This window comes from Pseudopodoces humilis, chromosome 1, assembly GCF_049639895.1.
Source record: "Pseudopodoces humilis isolate 2021_Gansu_Grassland_sample_001 chromosome 1, ASM4963989v1, whole genome shotgun sequence".
Taxonomy (NCBI): domain Eukaryota; kingdom Metazoa; phylum Chordata; class Aves; order Passeriformes; family Paridae; genus Pseudopodoces; species Pseudopodoces humilis.
The window spans coordinates 101,074,933-101,102,159 of NC_142200.1; the positions used below are offsets into that span (position 1 = coordinate 101,074,933).

Genomic DNA, 27,227 nt, shown 5'->3' on the forward strand with positions numbered 1-27,227 from the left:
CAATAGAGACATTGGAACAAAACACTGTATTTTGTATCTATGTCTTGAGCTCTTGTAGTGTGTCTGTCCTTCCAACTGAATGGAAGATGAGGTTTACACCCATGCATTCTACAACACGTTGCTCAGGCTGACCAAATTCAGGCCTAACACTGCGTCTGCCTTCATCAGGTTCTGATGTTTTGAACCACTAGATTTAAATCCAAGTTGTAAGCCTTCCAGAACAGCAAACACTGGTGAAGGGAGACAATTTCTGGAGACATGGTATTTAAAATTACTAACTCAACATTACACTTGTTTTAAACAAAATCTGTCCTGGGATTTAGAATGCAGCCACACATTGTTTGCAAAGGATTAATAAACAATGGCAATATGAATCTTATCAAACAAAGTGCTTGTGCCTTTAACTGTTAATTACACAGATAGATCCTATTATAAATAGTTCTGAAGCAATCCATTAACCAGATGGCTTTTAGCAAATCAGAATTTATTACTCTTTTATGCGCTCCTTATAAAAACGTAACTTTCAGATAAAGAATGGGAAACAGTTGAAGCAGTTGACCATATCTGTTTTCCATTATAGCATCTTTGAAGGTAGAGTGAGGGAGGGAAGAAATAAATTGTCTTGTTAATGCTGTATAGACAGCTATTGGAAACTTCTCCCTTCTTCTCCTAAGGGAGGATAACTCACACAAGGCTTCACTGCACTGGAAAGTGATGAGGTCTATTAGCAAGGGCAGTGAAGGCAGCTGAGATATTCACTCCTTTCTGAAACTGTGGCTGAAGTCAAAGAAACAACTACTTTTGACATGAGTAGGAATAGTACTTCTGTCTCAAGTGCCTATGGCTGCACATAAAAGTGAATGCTGTAAAATATCTGGATAAATACCTTGGTATCATACATTAGTTTATCAATTACTCCCTCCTTAATCTACTAAAAAGAATTAAAATTCTGAATGACAAAAATGTAATTTATTTTCAGCCTAAGCCATAATTATTTGTTTACATTTCTAAAGTTTTTACATTAGAGATTTAGACAAGGTACATTCAGAAGCTATCCATGGCACTGGAGCATAGGAGAGGGTTAACTTTCAAACGTGTCAATAAAATCCATTTCACAACTCTTACAGCCTAAATAATATCAGTGGGCAATGAACTGGAATTCACACTCATTTGGAACTTTAATAGATTAAACTCCAACAGAAAGTTGGCAGATAAAAAAAGAGTTGAGATTGAAAAATGGCTCCTAACATTCAGGATTCATTTTACTGCATTCCTCCAAAGAATTCTTATCCAAGGGAAGTGTTACTTGGGAAGGTGTTGCGGTTTGGGGTTTGTCTGGGTGAGCATTTTTATGGAAACCTGAGATTCTACCATTATGCAAATTAGTGATTTATGCCCCTACACAAGCTGACATCCAGAATGTTACGCCAGCTCATCATCCACAGCCCATCATACTTTAAGGAGATAGGCACCAAGCCAAGATTTAATGAAATCATAGAAAAGCTAGCCAATGGTTACAAGACTTGCAGTCTTTTACCAACAAAGCCTCAAAGATTTATCTACCTCTATTTTCTGAACATAAATAACTCGTACAAAAAAGAAGACTACCACATAGCTATACACAACTTTCACAACTGATGAAGGCTTTTGGCTTCTTGCCTTATCACACTCAAACATGCTACGTAAGTCTTGAAACCATAAACTCTGATAATCATCACTACTTGAACAGATTTCAACAACCAGCATGGACAAAAAGAAGACTCATGATATATGGATACTCACATCTTAACATGACAGGATCTTTTCCCAATTTTCATTTCTAAGTCAGGAAAAAAAAGTCTGGGGACCTCAATTAGATAAACATGTATTTTTTACATTATTTGAGTAGGATTTTCCAAAGAATTGAAGGTGATGGAACTTGCCAATTTTAAATGGCTTTACTCTCCAGGCTACTTTGAAAAAGTATTCCTTATGCTTATTTATGTTGGATATATTGCAACTTCAACATTTCTCTTGGAATACCCAAATGTCATATATTCTCCATGTAAACACAGTGTATCGAACTTCACATTCAGTTTCTCCCTCAGCTGCTTCTAGCATGGATTCAGAATGCCTTTTCTAAACAAGAAATGTGCTATGTTTCTTGTAATGCTGTGCTACAGCATTACCAACAGACAGAAACAACATCCTGAGAAACATGGCTTTAATACAAGTAAATTAATTGTTGGTTTTCAGTCCCTAGTGAACACAGTGGCTATTTCTTTATTTTAGCATTATACTCCAAATGCTGAGTGAACTGGAAGATACCCCAGAAACACATAATCACAGAATTAGTTGCTCAGAACATGTACGTTTCAAACTCTAATGTGGTGCCACTTGCTCCTTTCCACTGCTTCTGTCAGTATCTGGAAACATTTGACATTTCAGAAATATTACAGGCAGGGTATGTACTTGCAGTATGATTTGAAACACAATTCTGATTCTGGTGATGAATCCCAAACAGAAAATGAGGTATGACATGAGAACCAGAAACACCCCTACACTTAGAAAAATCTCTGAAGTGACCTATAGAAACATATGGCTAAACAATCACTCCTCCATGTTCAGAGAGAGAGAAGTTCTTCCACAGAGAAGCCAGGACTCGGTGCCCTCATGCAAATCTGTGTCCCACTTTCACATCCTACTTTTTCTAGATTCCCCAGGGCAAGACCAATAGCTCCTAACTGTTTACAGAAAATAAAAATCACTGTACTCCCAAGGGAGCAAGCAGACTCAAATGATTTTTGACCTCTTCACATGGAGGGGTTTCCTAAACCAAAGTTCAAAATTCTTCAGTCTGTATCAGAGAGATTTTGACTTTAATGAGAGTGTTATTTCTTACCATTCTCTGATCCTAAAAACTTCAGCATGAAATTATCAAATCTATTGATACCCAGTATCTACTAGGATCTAAAAATTACTTCTACCTCCCATCTGAATGTCTACAGTGGCTTTGCCCTCTCAGTAAGAAAAAAACAACACCCTCACAAGTTCCTCTTTTCGAGGTTCAACAACTGTGTCTAAGAATGAAGGAAAACACATCATTAGGCCTCCTTCAGACCAGTATACTAATTCATGGGAAACAGTGATATTCTTCTTTTATAACACAATGGTAGAAAAAGTATCCCAAACAAACTATGAGTAAGAAGATTATTAGGCTTTAAGCAAACCTAAACCATTCCGAACAAAATCTTTTACAGCTTCTTTTTAGCAGCACATTCAGTTTATAGGCAATGATTGTGCCATTCTTCTGGACCTGGGAAGGAGCTGGATACTTCTTTACTGCAAACACAACATATAAAATGTAAATTTGTTGCCCTGAAGTGTGTTCAAGATCCTTTTGCCCAACCTTTTATGGCTAGTAATACGGATTATCAACTAGAACATCCTGCAGTACCTTCATAAAGGGGTGGTCTAGACAGTTTGATGCTACTGCACCAGCAAGGACAAAGGTTCTGTGTGCAGTTATTCATGCACACAGTTATAAGCAGTCCCAGTGGGATAAGATAGCACACTCACAAAAGAAAAAAGGCCACACACACACACAAAAAAAAAAAAAAAAAAAAGCCAAACAAAAAACCTCAAAGCCCTCACAAAAAAAATCCCCTCCCCAAAACCCTGCTAAGACTTACTGCAGACTTCAACAACATTTCATATCTACATCTAAAATATCTATAATATCTTAATCTAAATTTAATATCTAAATGAGAACAGCAGCAGCATGCCCTTGAAATATAAAAGAAAACTGTTTTTGTAAAGATTATTATGCTAATAACACTAGAGCCTACCTATTGTCCCACACATTTTTAAAAAGGACACTGCATATGTATATTCAAATTGCCAGAGATGAACAGTGGGTCACAAGCAAAACTTAAAATGTTGAACTGTGTCAGCCAAATTCATAGTGCATTTATTATTTCGACCCTTTCTTATGCATTTTGGCATAGTCAGTCCTGCTACCAAAGCATTTCTAGAAGGTGAATATAAAAGATGTGAAGCACTATAATCACTGAATGATATATGAGTGATGCATTAACAGTCACTCAGTTCTACAGATCTAAAGAAAAAGCAATAAAATTAAATGCATGATTTAGAAGTAATCTTAAACACTTAACTGATCCTAAATTCACCAAGGAAAGCAGACTCCACAAATCACTGCTAAGAGCATTAGCAATCTCCCTTCCAGACAAAAGGTCAGCTCTGGATGCCTTGTTAATATGTATCTTGGTTTTACAAAGTCCTAATGAGAATGTTGCTCTCTGACAAAGGTGCACAGGCCTCCAGAAAAGGAGGTGGTCAAGGAAAACAACAACCACAGCATGTTCAGAATTAGATGATAGCTTTGCAGTCTCCAGGGTCTTACCCTTTTTGTCCCTCTCCTGTCGCTAAAAAGAGAAAGAAAGTTTGATGTGGCTAATGGGAAAGACTTGAGAGTAGAAGACAACACTGAGATTAAATAGAGCAGACTAACTATAGACTCCCACAGAATTTACTTGCCTCTTTTTTTCTGCACTACACTGGCCAAGGAAACAGAAGGAAAAACAACCTGACATCTGGCTCCTATTCAGGCCTCCACACCTCCTCAATTATAGGTACCTAGCAGATATATCTAAATTTCTGTGGTGATCCAGAAGACAACTTAGATCTCTGTCCATTGACTGAGGAAAATACTGGCATCAACCTAGGAAACTTCAGCTAAATATCCCAGGTTAAAAGAGATGTAACTGGAGGACCCAGTGCACTACTACTTAAGCAACTTTAAGTCTTGTCATTGTGAGATTTAGTAGACATTTACTATGCCTCATGCACCCTCTTACACTTTCTCATCTCCTTCAGGAAGCAACGGGAAAGACAGACTCACAAAAATAAATGAAAAAAAAAAGGAAACTGACTTTTGCCAAACAGTTGTTAAGATCACAGCTACTAGTATTATAACATCACTAAGGACAATGTATAGACAAATTGGAAGAACCAATCTACTTCCTTAATATGTTAATATTCTTAGGAATTAAAATTATCTACAATCCCTCTTGTTCTGACTTTTCTTTTTCCCCCTAAAAAGGATGCATTATACTGTAATTCTCTGTGTACTTGGGCATATTGCTTATGCTTCTCTCTCTATCCATGTCTTTTCTCGCTTTCTGTCCCCACCATAATTTCTAAAACAGTTACTCAACTTCAGAAAACAAATCAAAAAGCACAGTCCCTGAATATCTGAATAAGCCAGGAAGTGAACCAAAACAGACAGTACTGTGAGATATTCAGACGGTTCAACTTGCTCAAAGTTCTTTGTAAGACTACTGCTGCCAACAGAAGCTTCTGATGGTCTAAAGCCTTTCCTGCCATGTAAATACACCTTTTGATACCTTAGGACAGCCTCACATATATTTGTCAAAATGATTATACAACTCAGTTAAACAGAGTTGACACATGATCTATGTCATGCTAAGGAAAATTCATTTGACAATGAACAAATATTATGACTTCTTGAGCACATACTGCTGATATTAATCACTTTCTCTAGAAATCTCATCAGCAATCATGTTCCAGATCTGTAATTACTGCACATCTTTTTATCAATGAAAATATCTAAGTCTGAATAGCCACAGAGGCTCCTTCAAATGCAGCATCCATCACAGAGAATATGATTTTTCACATTTATTTCAGACTGGGATAGGAAGAAAATAACTGTAAAAAATTAGAGAGAAATAATTTCTACACTACTTTAGTGATACAGATTTATCTAGGAAATTCTTCTGACTGCTGAAATTCTTCAAATTTGGAAGTTTTTAGAGAATGAGAAACAATACTCCACTGCTGCTTTGTAAAGGTTTATTCATAGTCATGCTCTGTGCGAGGAATAAGGGACTTAATATTTATCCTCCTAGGAACAGAAGGTGTAATTCTCATTCCCTTTATCTTGGATTACCTGTCAAGACAGTAAGTGGACTGTTCAAACATTCAGTGTTTTCAGTGGTTTTAAATCAAGATGAAACATAGGCCAAGCCGTTAAGACGTGCCTCATGACTTCATGTCTCAGCAGCTCAGTGCTCAGCTTCTCTCACAGTCCTGGATGGGTAAAAGGGAAAGCTAGGAAACCAGAATCTGTTTATAAGATGCCAATTTAGGCATCCAAAACCAAGACATAACCAAAGTATTTTACTTCTGGTATGGCTTGGGCCAGACACTGCACTTACATCACTTTTGCTTTGTACCTCAAAGGGCTTCAAAATCCAATGGACCCACCTTAATCCTGTACTCAAACATGAGCTGCGTTGTTTTGTTCAACCATGTATTTTCACAGGCTAGATAACTTACTCATAATTCTTTGTAAAAATCTGAAGTTTATTAGTAATGTGCAGAATTAGCATATCCTCAAGTTAATTTTAAGTCATTGTGACAGCATGTAACAAATTTGTGTTCTTTCTTAGGACACTTATGTTGCCAAATAGGTCAGTCTAAATGCAATCTGAGCCTTTCCAATTCTTGCACTTCAAAATGTTTGGGGCCACTTCAAACACTTGCAGTGTCAAATTAGCCCCTCTTTCTCTTTTTCCCCCTGAAAAGAAACACATTTCAAATGTGCTGTTCTGTTACTATCCAGTTTGACCTGACAATCAACTACTCATAGCTTATTATGTCTCACAAACACCAAGCTAATGCTATGGACAACCATGGCCAACTGGAAGCTAGGGCCTAAAGCTAAGAGTTTGTTGTAGGTAACATCAAGAGGCTTGAAAGACAAGTGCATGTTCAGACAAGGAAAAACTTAGTTACCTGCTTAATGACTTACACTGCCAGAAACAGAACTCCCAATGAGACAGACCTTGGGCTCTAAACATAAGCAGCAAGGGTTTCAAGGAGCTGGGGTTTTTCAAAAGAAAATCCAACAGAATGATACTCATACTCCAAAGTACCAAATTATTTCAGTGCTAATGCAGCTGACATTGAACCAACATTGATTCTTGTGGTTACACCTTATCCAGGACATCCAAGTTAACATTAAGCTTTATTTCAGTGAAAATAGAGGGAGGCCCTCTTTAAAGAAAGAATTTTATGGAGGTCTGAACCAAATTAATTCAAAGTAACTGATGGAATAATGATATCAACAGCTTCTACATCAGGCTATGCTAGTCATAAAACTTCCAACAAAGGAAGTTGATAATAAAAGTTATAGGTTAAAAAGTTATAGGTTGTCCCCATTATTTCTGAAGTCAGTGGAATTTTCCCCAATGACAAACCTATGACAATGTTTTGTTTCTGTTCCAATGTGATTTACTGTAGATGAAAGCAAAGACAGGCTGATATACATCACCATTGTCTCCTCAGAGTATTAGATAAATAATTGTTAACTTGCAAGAAAAAAAGGTGTTAATAGCCACAATACTTGTTTCACTTCTGTGTGCTACATTTTTGGCTAACATCTAACCAATTACACATTAAAGAAAAATAATCCTACTATGCTGTTTTCTAAATGTAAATGCACAGACTCTTTTAGTAACACATTTATATAATGCCGAAATTTAACAAAAGAGCCTACTGTACAAAAGAGAAAAGACAATGAGCAGAGCAGAAAAGTTAACTATTTTCTGACTTACATGAATTTACAGTTCATTTTTAATATTTGATAATATGGATGAGCACAAGACAGAGTATAAACCACTCAGATGAGAAAACCAGCAATCCAACATCCATATTCTCAAACTACTGGTGTCTCTAGGCACAGAACACAGTGAAACATGCACACTCCATCAGTCAAATAGCTAATAAGTACTAGTCTCAACATACTACAGAAGAGTTAAACTGTTCACTAGCTAAGTTACTCATAACTGCAATTATGGTAATAAAGTAATAAAAATTGTAAAATTCTGGAAATACAACAAGACTCAGGCAAATTGAAAAGACAAAATCCACTTTTAAAAAGCACTCACTATTTGAAATCACCACTGGATCAAGGTCAGCCACTTGTAACACTGTGGGCTTCTTGGGACTTCTTTTTCTTTTGTTTCCCTTTTTTTTATTTATTTATTTTTTTTTATTTCCTTATTATTAAAAAAAAAGGTTCATCTGCCCTAAGGCAACCCTGCAGTAAGAGAAAAAGGATGACTGTAAAACAATGGTTTGATCCTAAGGCCATCACAGCCAGTGAGAAGACCCTGACACAGGCAACCCTAGATAACATCTGTATTTTACAAGACCTGACACTTCACCCTGGTAATGGATTCATGCTAAGCTCTAGCTATGAAAATAATACTTTTGCCCTGTAGTAACTCCCAGAGAAACTATGTTTTTAAATGCTTTTCGCTGTGTAGCTTGAGGCAGTGAAAAGCCAAGAGTTCCTCTTACGGGATTAAAAACCTGCTCTTTTCTGTCACAGGTCTTACTTATGCTAACCTCATGCATTCACCTCTGCTCCTTGAGTTCATTCCCAGGACCACTGCTCTTCTTGAATCACTAACAAAATGAACCATGAATCATCTTTTTTTTTCTATTGTCTTATGCTTCTTTTTCTGCTTGGAGTGCTCCAAAGCACTATCCTGACAATATTTTCCAAAGCTCCTTCTTTCAACAGTCCTCTGGGAGACATCATGGTAACCAGATATATAGCATGATGCTATCAAAGGCTTCTATACAGCAAATCTTGTGACAATAGAACTCCCCTAATGGGATTTGCATCTTGGCTTCATAGAAAAAGCACTGTAATAGCCTCCCATTTTTTCCTTGTGCTGTAATCATCTGTTATGCTTCTCACTAGTACTTCAAAGTAATTCTCCATTGTTCTGTTACTCTGAACTTCAGCTCAGCAGGGTTTAGTTTTTCAAAGCATCACAGAGGGGAATCTTAATTACTCTTTTTTTTTTTTTTTTTTTTCAAACAAAATCTCAAATCCATAAAACAAACAAAAAATTCTTTTAGGTCTCAGAATTTCTTGCTGCTGGATTTGCAGAGAACTGAAATACAACAACAAAACACATTCAGCCTACTATGTCTCAAAATTTATCTAAAGACCCTCATTCTGTCACAGCACCTGCTATGGTGAGGGAACTTGAACCACGCAAAAGGCCTAGAAGATCAGTTTTGTCCTCAGCTTCGCCAATAACTATCTAAAATTTCACAAAAACCACTAAGAGCTACCTTTTAAATTGTCCTAGACTACATCTCTCAAGATGCCAAATTCCAAACCAGAACGGTACTAACAATATATATGTCACAAATTGAAAAATTTTATCATATTTCTGGAGTTTTAAGCTTGGTTTTCTAAAGATAAATGCAATCTTCTAGTTCACCACTGAAAATCTGGTTGATATCAAGCTTATACAGAGTCATAGGCAAAATGTAGTCTACAAAAGCTTGCTTCCTGAAATCCCTTCTAATGCAAACTACTGCATGTCCTAAGATCTAGATCCTACTTCACACCTTGAGTCCTGCATCCATTTTTGTCTTGTCTCATTTCCAAAAAGACATTGAGGTGCTGGAGCATGTCCAGAGAAGGGCTACAATGCTTGTGAAGGGTGTGGAACAAAGGTTCTATGAGGAGCAGAAGCTGAGGGAGCTGGGGTTGTTTAACCTGGAGAAAAGGAGGCTCAGCGGTGAGACCTTATTACTCTGTACAACTGCCTGAAAGCAGGTTGTAGCCAGGTGGAGATCAGCCTGTTCTCCCAGGTAACAAGTCACAAGATAAGAGGATATAACCTCAAACTGCTCCAAGGAAGGTTCAGGCTGGATATCAGAAGGAATTTTTCACAGAAAGGGTGGTTAAATACTGGAATGGGCTGCCCAGGGAAGTGGTAAAGTCACAGTCCCTGGAGATGTTCAAGAAATGACTGGATGTGGCACGTAGTGTCACGTGGTGATCAATCAAAGGCTGGGCTTGATGATCATGCAGGTCTTTCCTGAATGATTCTGTGGTTCATTTCCAAGCTTAAAGCATGGTGCTAGTCAGCCCTAGAGAGGGCCAGATTTTCTTATTCCTAATGTATATCATAGATTTCCTACCCTTAGGAACACTTGAAATAACTTCTCTCAGACTCCTGTAGTTGAAGGACCTAACTTGCATGCAATTCAACAGGCACTTCACCATAACAAAATGTTGTTTAAATCTAAATTAAGTGGCACACACCATCAAATTTAAGTTATTAAATACAAACTAGAAATTATATTCATGTTTTGATTCAAATGTGGAAAAATGAACTTCATATTGATGTTTTAGGAGTCTAATAGAATAGAGTCCCTGTTCTCAGTGGAGAACAGAGTAGTTTAGCTGAGGCCAGCAGTAAGAATTACTGCTAGTCTCAGTGCCTGCTGGAAAGTGCAATAAAGCATACAAGTCCATGCGACATCCCAATCACCATTTTTACGAACATTTTCCTATTTATTAATAGTAGCTGCTCTGAATTCCCTCAAGTTTTATGCCAACTGCCAATTCTGGGTCCAGTACAAATTTGAGATATATTACAAGTAAGTTCAGCTAGAAATGAAAATAAAAGGTGAGAAAAAAAGCTCACCATATGCCAACAAGGCAAGCTCATTGATGACAGGTAAAAGGGCAAGTGAATGGCTGCACATACTAATAATTCTGGAAGTGTTGATGAGTTCAACCCCTAAAGACTAAAGGAAAAGGTATCAATCATAAAGAAGGAAAAAAATAGCATCAGGGAAAGTCAGGTTATTTCCCCCTCTTCTTATGAAACTACAATATCCTTTCTTCTGCTCTGAGGCATTAAAACTGCTCCAACTGATCTATTACCTTCCCCTCTGTACATCTGAACTGATACCTGAACTTCGTATTGCCACTTGTATCTTATTTCCCTCTATAATAGCTCTTGGACCTCAACTGAAGACATTCAAAATATAAATCACCAATTACATTGCAGATAAAAGCACATGGAACATAAAATGTATGGAAGCATGTGGCATTCAGATGACTTGGAAATAGGTCATACAAATAAATTTTTTTCTGATTTGATTATTTAGTGAGGAGAGATATTTTGTAACCCACAGTCACCTCTAGGTGCTAATCAACCATTCCTTATCAGCATTTTCATCAAAGAGTAGGCTGGCCTTGACAGGAAAGTTGCCTGACATTCAATACAAGATTTAGAATGTAACAGCTGCTTTGATTGTCCCAATATGGGTATTCATAGAGATGGAAAATTGCAAAAAACTCAGCTTATGGATAAGCCATCACAATATAAATAGTCTGAGAAAACACCGTTTACATGAAGACAATTTAACACATTTTGGATTTGACTTACTAACTGCTGCCATAGAAGAATGGTTTCTCAATACATAGATCCCCTCCACAATATAGAGCTGGAGTCTCCAGGGTGAGCAACATTCCTCTTTCTGGAGCTCCTCCATTTTCATGATCTTCAAGGTGTCATAGAATGCCTATATATTATGCAGATGAAGTGGATGGTCATGTTGTCTGTAGAGCAGTGTAAGAAGACAGAACTAGAACCCAAGTTCCTTCACTGGAAAGACTGGCCCATGGAAGAGTCTATTTAGGGATGTGCACATGAAGGCCAGACATCTTTTCAGCCTGGTTTCATAGATGTCTCCTTTCTATTGACTCATCCAACGTTAAACACAGCTCCTACAAGTCAGGATTCAGTCAGCCCATTCCAAAGGGATGTTGGTTGGTATTATTCTAATACATTGGCTAAGGACATTTGGTAGTATCAATGGCTAATATTTCAAGTTGTTTAACATGTTTTGTTTGATTAATAGCTTTCATGGAAAGTGTGTATTTGTGGAAAGAAATCAAAATCTTTTTGAGAAAGGCACAGTGGCCAGCGTATCACAACCATTATGAGAACTAAAAATACCCATGGACACATTCTCCTACTATAAAGCACAACTTCATATTTCACTCTGACTTTTTAAATAATAATCCTATTTTCCAGAGCATAGTTCCTTGTTCTTTACAGCTGTCATTGTCAACATTTAAGAGTGGAAAGTACTCTGCGATGTACAGCCACTCAACGTCCTACCATGAAACAGGGACATAAGGAAATTCTGGGTCATTTGAGTAACTCGTAAGTGTGATGTTTTCAAAAACAAGCAACCATTTTCAGATCCTGAACTTAAGACAATTTTCACTGAGGTAATTTCTCAGCACTGCAATAATTCTGCCTCTTCCCTAGGGAGATATCAAAAAATCAGAGCACTTACAATCACTAGACATAGCTGAAATTCTTGGCATAAGTAAATCATTGCATTTCTGATTAAAGAGATTTTAAAAAGCAGAATCAAAATCATAGGAACTTTGAAAATCATAGGAAATTTTTCCCAGAAAGCACATTCTTTTTTCAGCCACTAAAACCTGGGCTTCTGTACTTTCCAAACTTAACATAAAGACAGCTTCAGACTTTCAACTCACAGTCAATTCTGTGAAAGATATATTTACATTTGAAATCACTTGAGAAGTAGCCCCAGACACTAATTCAAAGTGGATTTTTTTCAAAATCATATTTTTTTTTATTAAACAGGATTCAAACCAGGAGCTAGAAACTTTGCATAAGCAGGAATTTAGGATGCATGAAAATGTTGTTAAGAAAAGGTCTACTGGATCCAGTCTTCCTTATAGAAAACTCACAGACAGAAAAATGTACAGCTCTGAGAAAAGCAGGCACTCACTCTTCTGACATATTTTCCACATTACCTTCCATCCCCCTTTATTGACCTATTCTCTTTAATTTCTCCTGCCATTTGGTTTTTCCCCTTCTCATTACATGCAACCCAATAAATCCTTCAGGCAACAACCAGTGTTTTCTGCCATATTAGTCTTCATCCTGCTTTTGCAAACTATCCCTTCTCCAACATTTCATCCATCCTGCTTTTAGAACAGCACTAATGTATGTACTACATGAGTGTATCAAACATCAAGTGAACAAATTCTAGACTGATTCATTACAGTAATGATATATAATATCATCATACAATACAGTGATGATATATAATAGATTAAAATCATATAGTCCTTAGCTTGTACTGCTTCACTACTGTCACCTATCCAGCTTGTATGGCAAGAATGGAAAAATAAGTCTCTTGGAAGTGATGAAATCTGATTTCAATGTCCTTCACAAAGCACAAGGAAAGAAGTTCATGCAAACTTGTACTGACTGAAATAGTTCTTTTGAAAGTATGTCAGTAAAAATAGATTTCATAAATGTGTGTAATAAGACACAGGTTAATTAGCTGCAACCACTTCTTCTTGAGGTCAAGAGGAATTACACCTGGGATGATTTTAGCCTAGAATAGCCACTTATTGATGGTTTTTTGTTGTTTTTTTTAAAACTTAGGACATTTCACCACCAATGGTGTCACATTTCACACTACTTTTTATTTAACACTAAACTGACAGGACTAATGAAAGAAGTTACTTTGATAAGACACAATCTACTTGAAAATAACACATCTCAGCATTCTGTACTGAGCACAACAACCCAAGATTCCTGCAACTCAAAGAAGTGGGACAGTATTTTATCTTATTTTTCTTTTGCATTTCTCTCTCCTTTTCCACCCGAGTTTGTGTAGCTGGCAATAGTCTGTGGATTAACAGCCCTATTATTTCCTTCTTATTTCTCCTTTATGATATCTCAAGCATATACAGCTGGTCATCAAGCACTGTTCCTAAGGATGATTCCTTCAGAACTTCTTTCAGTTCACACACCAACCCCCCCGGGTTCTCCTAGTCATGTAACAGTCTCTGTGCTAACACTCCTTCAGAAGCAGGATCCAGAAAACTGCTGACAACTAAAGTAGTCCACTAGCACTGTAAGCCAGGCATTACCAAAACTGTGTCCTGGATTCACTAAAGTTTGCTGAAGCTAAGATGTTTGAAGAAAAACATTTCATGTTTACCATTAGTAACTACATAACATACAGTAACTACCTCCTTCTGTTATTTTACTTAGATAGAAAAGTTCCACCTATTTCTTAAAGTAATCTACCAGGAAAAGTCTTAGTAGCTTAATTAAGACTTCTTCTCCTCCCACAAACTCTTCGGAAAACTATTTAAAGCACTAGTGATCACGTTCAACACATGCTCAGAGAACAGGAACCCACTGAGGTAGCTTTGTATAAGAGAGTCTTTGGCCTACTTGGTTTTATTCAGCTTCTTATTTCAACCCTTTACAGAAGCACTACAGTTTAAAGGCTCATTAGTGTTACAATAAGAAGCACTCTATGCCCCAAGGTTTGACAAAAAAAAAAAAAAAAGTCTGATCAACAAAATACAGCACAAAAGCAACACATGCAAGGTACTATAAGACACTAAATACTGCCATTCAGAAACTGTGCATGTCTTGTTTACTGTGTCTTTTTTTAACCCCAATCCTGAAAATAGGAAAGGTGGGACAAAAAAATAAGATCAAATGCTTCACCTTGTTTCTTCCTCTAATACAAACCAGGTGTTTCAGTGTATCTTTTTAATTGAAAAAATATGTAGAATCACATCTATAAAATAAGTGGACAGCCCTTCCACTGAGCACTTGTTACTTTCTTGCTGATTATGCAAATGAAAGTGAGTCTGTTTGGGGTACAACACTTGCTCAGAAGCTTTGAATAATCTTGTACAACTCTCTTCCTTTTTTTATCACTCCTCTGGCTATATGGGTACCTAATTTGGGTTTACTGGAATTAAGTGCTATGAATACATCCTGCTCACTTCATCCCTTATTTCAATTCCTCTTAACTGTACAGCTACCCCCTGCCAGTCCTTAAGCCTATGGTGCAACCAAATAGCTCTATCAGCTCCAGTCAGTTAAGAAGAATCTCTCTGCAAGATTCCCATCCTGGGAATAAGTTAGAGACAGTTCCTGTGGCTTTTCAGAAAGCTTCTGAAGGGCTATGTTCCTGCATGGAGGAATTAATAGCTCCAAGCTTGTAAAGATTTACATATCTCCACAAAATGTCAGTAAATCTGAAGCTATCATACCAGAAATGATGATTAGCACTGTGCATATTTAATGAAGGGGTAGTGAAATCTGATTTGCATATTTCTAACGAGCACGCAAATTCCCCACCACTTTCACAACTCAATATCTACACAGTTCATTTTATTTTGATTAAATTTAACACATTTCACTGATGACCTTTAAAGAAATGCTCACTTCCAAACTCTTAAATGCACCATTGATCTGCTACACTTTGTCAGCAAAACAATGATCATTCCTAAGAAGCCTCTGAAAAGCTACAGTCTTACACAGATCAGTGCACAATGCGTGCACAATGCAGGGATGCAGAATTTGCATAATCAGCTCATTTGCTGCATTCAGCAACAAGGGACATACTCTGCCAATTCATACCCTCACCAGAAGGTTGCTCTAGTAAAGAGGAAACTTCAACCCTGCAATTCAACAGACATGAAGTACACTAGCTGGGTGACAGCTAAGAAAGTAAGCAAATGAAGATATATATAACTTATTATTACCTCTGCTCCAGAGACAATGAAAATGACCTTTGTTGAAAGGCTGGTTCAGAATCAGAAGGCAAAACTTCAGGTTCCCTGTAAGATAAATGTTGGTTCTCATTAGCAAGAATATGGATTTTCTTTTTCGTCCTTTTAAAAAAAAAAATTATTTTTGCCAGATTAATTTTAGTCCAACCGCATCAGAGTAACTCCACTAATCTCCTTGCTTCTCAGGTTTTACCACTTTCAGATCGAGAAACTGTCAGAACTTTGTAAGATACATTCTACTTGGTAGGGTTTTGCTAAATGTTTAATTTATGAGTAACTTATACTTACTGAAGGCCATCCTCAACAGGACCCCACATCTATACAGCTCTCTCATTTAATCTCCCACTTGCTACTGCTGCTTGGATGCAGCAATTACTGATATGAGCTTCACCCTGGTCTCTGCTAATGGGGAAGGCTGGAGGAGACTATATAAAAGATGTCTCTAACCTAAATCCAATATTCCACCCTCCTGAAGGATGCAGAACTCTTGCTGCCATCAGTGGCTTCTGTGCCTGTGTTTTCATATCATGTAGAAGCTCTAATATTGGTAGATACTTTAAAAATAAAGAATTAAACACCATGACCCAGGAGCTTAAAATCAAAAGCTAGTAAAAGCAAAAGTGTACTTTAGCCTGAGTTATCTAGGTGATACTGCAGACTAAAAATCTCAGTGGATTTACCAGCCCAACTTGACTGAGCTCATAAAGCCTCCTCCTGCCCCTGCAAAACGTGCCCGGTGAAGGTCGATAATAAACCTACCGTTAGAAAAGCCTTAAAAGCATAAAAGGATGCATGATATGACACACTTTGAATTCAAAGAATAAATAGGTAAATCTTTGACAGCTGCCTGCAGTGGGATTTGCATTATTTCACTTCCTAATTATCTTGCCAATCATATAGGAATACAAGTTTCCCCTGGAGCTTGATATCCTTAGGCAATCAAGTTAATGAATATTATTTGGTCATATGAAGCCACTGTTACTGAAAAAAGAATACCTCTGTCACTATAAAGTTTTTTGAGAAGATCCAGAATAGCAAGAAGCAGCAGGCTACGGTAGAAGCCTGTGGCTTAAGCCATATCATGTTATCAAGGAAAATACAGCTGGGTAAAGTGCTGAAGTTGAGAGAACATTTAGGGATGGGAGTTGGGAGGGGCAATCTTTAAAATAATTAATTAAATGCATGATTAGAAGAATGAAATTTTCTGGGATACCACTATTCAGCATCTTCTGCACCTTTCCTTTTGAGTGATTTAGGGTTTCCCTCCCCACTGACCCATTTGATGCCTCAGTTTTCTAAAACAGAAGCAACTGGATTGTCTTTCTTCATAAGTATAAAGAGAAACATAAATGAAGACCTAGATGGTTTTTACTCCAGTAAAAAGTCATGATTATATAGCTACCTTCTGCCTGGTGCTTTCAAATATCTTCCCTCAAGTCTTCTCCTTCCATCTTTGCTAACATTGTCTTCACTTCCATTTAATTCATGTATATATACGGGAATAAATTTTCATACGTAAAAAAGGGAGTGGTGGAAAGACCAAGTAAACAAAGGAAAGCGAGAAAAAGTTTTTTCTTTTTGTAGTCTGAACAGTTTTGCCTTGTCCTTGAACTTTAAGGGAAAGGTAGAAAACAATACATTCAAACTAAGGGCCAATTTCCAGCTGCCTCACAAAATGGGACCTCAGCAGCAGATCTTCTAATGATTGTTAAGTGAGAAAGGCTGCCAACTCCTTTTATTAAACATAATCATCTAGTGATGCCCTCCACTGAAAAGAGCCAGCAAATATCACAGATTCTGTTACTGGTACAATAATACAAGCAGCCATGGGTGCTGTAAGCATTTTCTTGCTGGTGAATCACAAAAGGCATTTCTGTGCCTCTTTTAAACCCTTAAGCCATTTCAGCATATTAAAACATCAGGAATACTCTTATTATATATATTAGGGTCCATTTTTGAAGCCAAGACCTGCCTGTAGGTATCCACACTGAGATTTCAGAGGCTGATTTTCAGAGGTGACACTTCCAAGAGCTTCCAGTGAGCCTCATAAGAGGTGCTGGGTTTTACATGTTCAGTTGCTACAAAGAAGCCAAGAAGTAGATACCCACAGCACACAGTTAGGAAACAGGGGGGTTATGTGTTTAGGGTTGTTTGGGTTTTTTAAAGTGCAGTTATGGGTTGAAAAAGTAGAGAAATGGAAATTATTGTTTCATCTGCTTTTAGAGAAGTGAACACTCCAGTAATTTCAAACCAGTCATTTCATACAATTAAGGCATGAAAAAATGCTATGATTAATGCTGCTAAAATGAGCCTAAATGTCAATATTTTAATGGTTCCTGCTGAGTTAATATAAAGCTGCACACAAGGCTCAGTCCACAGTAGATGTAAAACAGTAATAAAATTGGGCTACAATAATTTACAACCATTGCCCTAAAAACTATTAATAAATTGGGACATCTGATGGCAAAGACCACGTCAACAGACAGAATACACAACATTCATCACTCTGAGAAAAACTGATGAGAGCTCACTGTGCCTCTGCTCCGAGCACTCTACTGGCTATTCATTTGAAAACAAATCTACTTCAAGGCCATTTATCTTTAAAAGCCCTTATCAAATTAGGAAACATCTATCTCCTGGACTATCTGCCCACCTATTTTTCACAAAGATAATTAGCATCCTGACCCAACCATTACTGACATTGTGCTCTGTTTGGACTAATGGGAAAGAGGTTTCTGTAAGCAAGAAATCAGCAGCAATATCCCCAGATATGGATGTCTCCACTGAAGAAACTTTTGTGAGCCATTTGCTAAAGGCAGAACAAGTTTCTCTCTTGCATAGTTTCTTCCATTTTTAGTATAATTTTCTCTTTCACTGTGTACTTTTGCAGCTCTTGCAGGCTGAGAAAATTCAACCATCTGCAGCAAAAGCAGAAAAGAATAAATTGCTCTCTACAAAACCTCCAGCTTATTCTTGATATTTACATCAACACAGAGAAAAAATGGAGTCAAGTCCCACAGTCAAAGTCCTCCTGTAGAAGAATCAGCCATGTAGAAGGCCTATGACGTACAAGCCTACAGGAAAGGAGGATGACTATAGGAAATTTTTACTTGCATTTAAGGAACCTAACTCTTCCCCCGTCTTTTTTTTCTACTTGATGCTTACAAACCTTGCAGTCTTACAGACATCACTTACTCTCTAAGTATGAACATGTGCACAACTATGTGAACAGGCAGTTATATAAAAAAATATAGTTAAAAGATCTTCTAGCAGACTTGGAAAATTCCTAGTCTTTGAATAAAGCTGGATCACTTTTATTCCCATTGGAAAGCTTTCCTAAGTTATCAATCAATCAATCAATCAATCAAGCAATGCCTACAAGTTTCTACACTGGCACCATCAATTCATGCTTCCTGAAAAATATTTTCTTTTTCTTCTGTCCACAATTATTTAGCTGAACTTTTTGGTGGAACTTCTCATGGTTGCTTTTAAAAGAACTTTTGATAAAAGAGTTGTGAACATCCCTGATAGCCTGTGCACTGCCTATGCAATGACTTTTTACCACACTGTAACTCACTCAGAACAATTCCAATATATTTTAGAGTACAGATTTGCTATTCTGAAAGCCTTCTTGGCTTCTCCCTGTCATATTATATTCCTCTAGCTATTTTATAAATATTTATAATATCATTATGCATTTTTTATTGATTTCCCTTTGCCATGTGCCAGTCTTCAGGCTGTATGTCTGTCACAAAACATATGTAAAAGGCACATATATTTTTAAAGACAACCTTTTCTCTGGTAGCCAATAAAATAATATATGCCACTTTGCTTCCTTTCAGTGTTAGAATCATATCACTAGGAATTTTTCTGCATACTGTGAGGACCTTGGTATTGAATTTTCTGAGGCAGGGAAAAAACTTTCAATGCTTCAAAACAATAAGGCCTTTGGGAAAGATCACTGCTATTCCCAGACTTTCTGACATGATGCAAGTGGTACTACACAATGTGGGGGACACGCTGTGCTAAGATAAAGGCATGCCTCAAGGTGCTGACAAAGTATGACTTCAAATTTATAGTTTCAGGCACAGAAAATGGCTTCAACTAAACAATTAATGTTTTGGGTTTATTTTTTTGGTATTTACGTTTTACTGTTTGCCTGAAGAGGAGCCATTCTTTTTGTTTCCAGTGATATATCAAACATCAACAAAGAAGCAGGTTCAGTTCAGAGGAAGAAGTAGGAAGGAAACAGGTAGTACAGGGACAGAGCTGCAAGCTGGAAGCTGGTTATAAGTTTCCAGAATATTTCTGTATGGATAGAAACATATCTATGTACCCAAGATACTAACCAAGATCCATTGAAAAAACACTGCAGATACACACATTCCTGATCATATAGGTGGATGTCCAAATATACAACAGCTTCTGATAGAAAATGCTCTAAATTATCTCACTGAAAATTTCTTCCTGCTTATGTTTCTGCTCTCACATCAGTCTACAGATACATCATGATATATATAAATATTCCATGACAGCAAAACCAAACAAAAACCCAAAACAAAACAAACAAAAAAAACCCCACAAAATCCCCAAACAAAACCCCCCAACAAAACAATAGCCCAAACAAAACCCATTTAAAAAAAATAATTTTGGTTTCCAGTGCCATAATTTACTCAGAAAATTCCTACCCCTCAGATTAATTTAAAATGAACAGTCACTGCCTACTTAAATGTCAGAGTCTGTAGGAAGGGACAAGGTTGTGTTTTTCACAATTTCAAAACTGACAGATAAGACAGAACAGCAACAGGCTGAGCCAGCTCTTTGGGCAGTTGAAGTTTCTTCAGCTGCACAAGAATTAACATCAAAATTGTGATTCTAAGAATTCCACATAAGTTAGATTTACTGTAAATCTATAATAATAAACCTGAAAGAAAGCAGTTCATGAAAACCAGCAAACATAAGAAAACCACAAGGACAATTGATCTGGCTATTGCTACAGATCACCAGAGCAAGATTACTGTGGCAACTTGGGGTTTTCAAACTAAAACAAAGGAGTTTGGGGGATCAGCATCAAATCTACACCATTTTTCTGCCAAGCAAGCACCTGTCTCCAAGTGTTAAATCCAAAATTGATACTTTCTGTATTGAAATGGACCGTTTCACTCGGGGTTTTTTTCAAGAGCTACCATCCATTTCCCAAACATACTCAAATGGAACAGTCTCTCCTTCAAGAATTAACTAAACGACTGATTAGACATGAAACTAAGGGGGAATGGGTCTGTCAGACTAAGGAACAGTCCCCATTTCCTGAAAGGGTTTCTTCATTATGGTTATTTCCTTTTTGTTTTTTTAGACATTGAAACACTCCACCTGTAGTTTCCTACCTGCTACACACATACAATTCCTAATTTACTTGCTGATACAGCACTTCTTGAAAGCTGACTTCTGATTCACAAGACAAGATGCTGATTTTATCAATTAATGTCTTTGGCAGCTCACTGTGAGCACTACGTAGATCTATCTTAGCAAGTAGCATGGCAGAATAAAATCAGTCTGTAAAGCAAAACTGTTGATGCTGAAGGTATTATATTCACATTACACGTGGTTTGGGAGAAAGGGAGAGAAGGAGGCTATTTCAGGTTAAATCTAGTCTGGTTTTGTAGACCCATTAACAATAGGAATGTGTTATATGCACTCCTGCAGCACATTTTTCTCCAAAAGGAAATTAGTCTAAATATTCCAAAACCACTTTGCAATGTAAAGCAAACCATAGCAAGCAGGCAGGATCATGAAAATTGCTTCAAAATTATATTCTTGATCCAAAGCAAAATGCTAATGTACATATGCCAATAGCCACATGGCTTTTGACTTTTGAATTTTTATTTATATTTCTTAAACAATGCCTTTACCAATTATGCCACAAGATCAGTTTAACTTACATGACTTTTGTAATTTTATACTGATCAAAATTTGGCTCTAAACTTTTGATTTTTATACTTAAGAGACAATCTGATGCTTTTTTCTATCATATAAGGAAGGTATGAGGGGGACTTAAAACTTATAGCATTATAAATTCCTGATAAAGCACTTAACAGCAAATCCTAAGATGCTACTTTCTAAGGTTATCTTTCAGGCTAAAAGCTCCCTTTGAACAGAACAAATAGTGCACCTTATACAAAAACACTCCTCATTCTGCTGTTCCCTATCTTGAACCAAGACTTCCCCCAACAGTGCTTCCTTTCATCAGGAAACACAGTGCTCTGCTGTGATACCAAGGAATATAAAAAAGGATCAATTCATAAGATCATTATGCAGACCAAATCAACACTCTAAAATATAAACATTTCACATTTTAAAAGTTTCACAACCCCTGAAGAACTACTACTCTGAAAAAGGAAAAACTTCAAGTCAGTAAAATCTACTTCCTCCATCTGTGCTCTTGCTGAAAAGGTAGCTGTCAGCTTTAATTCAGAGAAACAGTTAAGCTTAGAGTATTGTATTAATTATAGCCACTGCTTATAAAACATTGTGTAGCTGCTTTTTTCCACACTGAATCCCAAGCCACCAAACAAGCCATTTAATTTTCCTCATAACAGTGACAACTCCAAAAATAAACCAGCACAAATTATTCAAAAGGATCTCAGACCTTACAAACATGCTCTCAAACTTATTGAATGAATAAATCAAATATGCATACCCAACTGATTCTCGTGAAAGGCACTGTTATCCCCTGCCAATGTATTTTAGTGTTAATTTTTTCATGTAAATTCTAATGATTTTTAATATTTTGCAGCTCTTAATTCTCCAGGCAAATTCCAGCAAGAAGAGTAGGATGAAAAGGAGATTTGTGCAAACAGTCTTATTGAAAAGCTGCAATGTGTTACCCTCTGGAGAACCCTCCACAAGAATTTATGTGGATGAATTCAAACCAGCTAATTTCTCACAATAAGTTACGAACATAGCCATACACATGGGATAATCTACCCACATCATCAACCACTGTGCCTAGAAGGGTGCCATGCCTTGCAATGAAATTTGTCAATTAATGCTGATGCTTCTCTGAAGAATGTGAGAGCTTTATTTCCGATCTCAGTGTGTGATGGGACACTTCTTTTCATACTAAATCCTACAGTCTATAGCTACATTTCTGAGTGCTTGGGACTTCTGCCCTTTATGTGTCAAACATCTCAGTCTGGTCAAGCAGAATAAGGTCACACAATTCCCAGTGGTGAATCTTCAGTTTTAGATAACTTGTCCAGCATCACAAAGAAACTTCATGGCAGGATTCAGCTCTCCAGGGCAGCACAGAACTCAACTGAATTATGAGAACTGACTATTTAAATAGAAATCATAACCACACTTCTTACTATTATATACATGGAAATGATGATTGTGTCCCATTACCAACTCTCATTTGAAAATAAACACAGCGGAGTAACCAGTCACTTTGGGGGAGCAGCAATGTACATAAACCATAAAATAAGCTCTTTGAGACATATACTGCCAGATGCACCATTTGCCACTGCAAGGCCTTTGGCTTGATTTACCTCACACCCTTGCTGCTTGTCTCCAGAGATGTGGCCAGACCATCTCCATCATCCTGCACTTTGTGCAAATTGGACTTTCATTTCCACCCAAGCACAGCAAAGGTCAGAATTAACTGGAAGCAGCAGTGGTTTGTTTAGCTGAGATGCTGTTGCCTGTTCACTTACACTCTTACAGTTTTCAAGATTGGACTCAAATTGTCCAACAATCCAAAAAAGAGAGATTTCTGATATAGGCACAGACAACTAGTGGTCTACAATATTAATCAGATATGTTTTATCCTGTGGAATGGAAAAAATAGCCAAATGAGGCTGAAGTGATGAATAGGAAGTGAAATAGCAGGAGGAAACAATTTTGTGCAGAATGGGAAGACTAGTCCCCAAGGCAGCAGAATCTGACACAAGTTTCACTTTTAAGGTAAACTTTAAAAGTGCATCAATTTCACTGCAACTACATAATAAAAAAATAATACTAAATGATTTACTTCATTATTCACAGGCAAGTCATCATCTGAAACAGTACTCATTTTACACCTTCTAAATCCGATACCACTTGGAAGACCTTAAGAGACAAGAATGGGACATACAGGCTTGCTATAAAAATATTGATAGTGTTATGGTAAAATTTACTTTAGTGTTTAAAACTTCTAGGCACAGAGCATTAGATTGGAGCTTAAATCTGCATCAAAATGAAAATAAAAGCAAATCTTGAAAAAAACTGAACGACTATTACTATTCAAGGAAATTCCAACCTTAAAAGAAAATCAAAGATAGGTGCTCAATTTCTCACTGGGTAATAGCCAGGTCTAATATAATACCCTCCATGCATTTTAAAAACACAGTATCAAAACCATCTGAATACATCACACTAACAATACTTGTTATCTGGGATGTCTCTATTTCCAAGGAGACAGCCAGGCATACGAGCTCCCCTGGCTGTCGATATCATCGGCCCAATCTGCACAGAGCAAGGGCAAGGTGACTTCAAGGAATCACAAGGCAGAGCAGGGAGATGTCAGCAGTCTCACTAGGCAAATAGGTACGAAGCACAACCCCCTCAGCAAACATTCAGCTCAACAAACAGTACAGTGCCACTTCTACGGTCAACAGATATATTTGGTTATTTTCTACAGGATTAACAAATTGTAATATGTATTTAATGATTCACATATTGGAGTACTGACCAAAGAGTAAGAACCATGGGAACACAAAAGTGCCTGACTGCACAGCATTTAAAACTCCTGCTTACTGCTGCCAAGCACTCCACTGACACTTCAGTTCCTGGCACTAACATCTCCTATTGCACATAAAAGTCTGAATTCTATTTGCACCGAGATGCACCTTAAGAGGCTGACAGAATTTCATACCTCCCTTGATGTCGAAACACCATCCCTATCCACCAACGAGACATTTCTCTACTGATCTCATTTGAAGCACATGTTTCAAGTAGTTGTTTTTGGAGCATACCTATTAGATCCTGCTTCACAATGTCAGCTATCTTGTTTTTAAAATCTGGGAAGGAGCTATAACTTTTATCAGCATGGATAAAATTAGTGAGTGCCCTCAGGAGGCTGATGAACCATGTTCAGGTTCCCTCTCTAACAGAGGGAATTCACATCCAAATTCAGTCAAGACAATGCTCTCGTCCCCAGACATGACATTATTCTTGGGAAGTAGATTCTTCCCTCCCTGCTACAAAATTAAATATATTGATGGAATTATTTTCATAAAACAGTTAAACAGGAGTAGCCTGTCAAAGTCTGATTCTGCAGTCCACTGGCCTGAACAGTTTGTACTACAACTTATTCAAACATCTCTTTCCTACTCAGAATACATTTTTCAATTACTTCACCACAGTATTACAGGATTATATCCACTGTTGCCTCCTTCCTAAAGTGACATGCTTTCAGAGAAAAGTGTAACCTCTGGTTTTGAAGGATAATTTTCAGGCAAGAGTGTTTTTCTAATTATCTTCAGAAAACTTGGCACCAGCAGTAATAAAAGGAGAGAATAACTTCCTGCAACACAGCATAAAATGTCCAAATCCATCACAGCAGGATTTTAGATGTTTCATTCTTCCCACTTCTCATGGTGTTCCCACTGCCAAACTCAGCTTGATTCCTCCTTAGTACATTTACACTGATGGATTGTACTCTTTGTGTACAATTTCTCCGTCTGCCTTCTATATACAGTCCCACTACCATGGTCAGGACAAGTGCACCATCATTAAAAGTCCTGTGTGCTGAATAGCCCAGGGGCTAAACTCCAGCATAATGTTGTGAGGGCACACAGTATCATCCCATTTTCAGAAACAGGAAAATAGGCATTACGTGACCGTAGGAAGATCACACTCCTATTCAGCAAATGAATCGATACGAAAAAACAAGAGTTCCTTTCCACTTCTCAGCTTTTTCTTATAAGACACATTACAAATCACAGATGGCTTCTGGACAAACTCCAGTGTGGACAATTACAGGCTTTTCTTTCCCTACCTCTGTTCAGCCATGCCAATGAAATACAGTATCTTTTAGTGTTCTGAACTCATGTGTACTAATTAAGCACTTTTTTAAAAGCACAAAGCATTCAACCAGGCTATGATAGACTTTGGAGATGGTTGGATTTCATGTTTACTAAGTTCACTGAGTTTAAAAAAGTTGAGCAAATTGTGACCTCTGTAACATGAACTATTTATTCCTCAGATATAATGGATGAGACTGATGTGCAAACTCCAATTGACTGCCACGATTTCACTTCATATGCTTTCTTGAAAATCCATGCTAAGACAGCTGGTTCTGCAAGACCTCAAACCCCTTTGGGCTGTGTGCCAGAGAGGACGTTTGTGCCCACACCACCTTTTCAGTCTTGCTATTTTCCCAAAGCAGATTCCTCTGCACTTTGATGGGAATGGATCTGATGCAGGGTCCAGAGTGCCATCCAGAAGGTTCAGAAAGGCAAAGAGGACTTTCCAGGTGGTCATAACAACAGCCCACACAAGCAGTGGTGGCAGCGTAAGGGTGTTTGGGCCTCTGGAGTAAGATTCTGGCAAAGAATGATGAGGAGGGGAACCTTTTCTTACATTACAAAAAGAGTATTTAACAGATATAGAAGGAAAGAAAATTACTTTAATTTCCCAGCCTTCACAAACAATTCAGTCCTAAAATTATGTCTTCTGATTTCATGAGCTGCATTTTATTATTTCTAGAGGTTTTTTAGTTTTTTTTACCTGGTGATGGTAGCTCAGTTTTGCTGCCTGTTTTAGGACATTCTATAACTTTACATCCACCACTGGCTTATTTTTTTAACAAAACATTTTTAAGACCTACCTGTATATATTTTATAAATAGATAAATCTACACTTGGAGAAAACAAGGTAAAATAAACAAAAAGAAATATAAAAACCACAAAGGCTATGAAAATTGCATTACATTATCAGTCAGGTAAGGAATTTTTATGTAACCTGGATGAAGTTCCTCTTCACATTTTATTCCGTAATATGTCATTGTGTTGCATCTGGCAGAAAAATAAGACCTAAAATCAAAGTTCTGTGGACTGAATAGCTACGATAAGCTTACTTAAACCAGGAACTGACCGACACCTGGAATAAAACTACGAGGTGATAAAGAAACAAATAGAGAACACTACCAGAATATTTATGGTTCTTTCACAGGTATAAAATAATTACCCAATGTTGAAAATTTTGTAATGAGAGCTGTTCATTGTTCATATATCTTTTAAACATGATTGGAAAAGCCATCTGCAAGTAAATGGTGTGATAGCATTACTGGGATCACTGTAGTCTGGCAGAACAAGACACCATATCCAGCAAAAGTCAGCTCACAAAAAAGAAGGTCATGTCTGTAAATAGACTACACACTCAAGCACACCCTCCAAATCACTATGACAAACTGTTGCCATAAGATACCTGTCAAATCAGTAAAGTTTGGTAGGTTTAGTCACTACACAAAGTCTATGATAATGGCTTTTATGGTAAGTCACTTGTGATTGTTTATTGTCCCTTGTTTTGACATGCTGCACATGATGTATAATTAAGGAGAACTGTTACTTTCTTCCTTTTCTCACAAAACAGTAAAGCCTGTAAACAAACACAAGCTCTGGGACCATTAAGAGAGGCTCTTGTTTGCAGACTGTCTTTCCGACCAACCACTTCAATTTCAATGCTA

At 37.3% G+C, this 27,227-nt stretch overlaps 1 protein-coding gene across 1 annotated transcript in view; it reads right to left on the reverse strand.

Moving 5' to 3' along the window:
* TPK1 (thiamin pyrophosphokinase 1) overlaps positions 1-27,227 on the reverse strand; it is a 296,584-nt gene that overhangs the window by 224,931 nt on the left and 44,426 nt on the right. Inside the window, exon 2 of the mRNA XM_005519092.3 lies at positions 15,476-15,550. Coding sequence (XP_005519149.2) covers positions 15,476-15,550 — 75 coding nt within the window. The remainder of the gene's footprint in view (positions 1-15,475; positions 15,551-27,227) is intronic.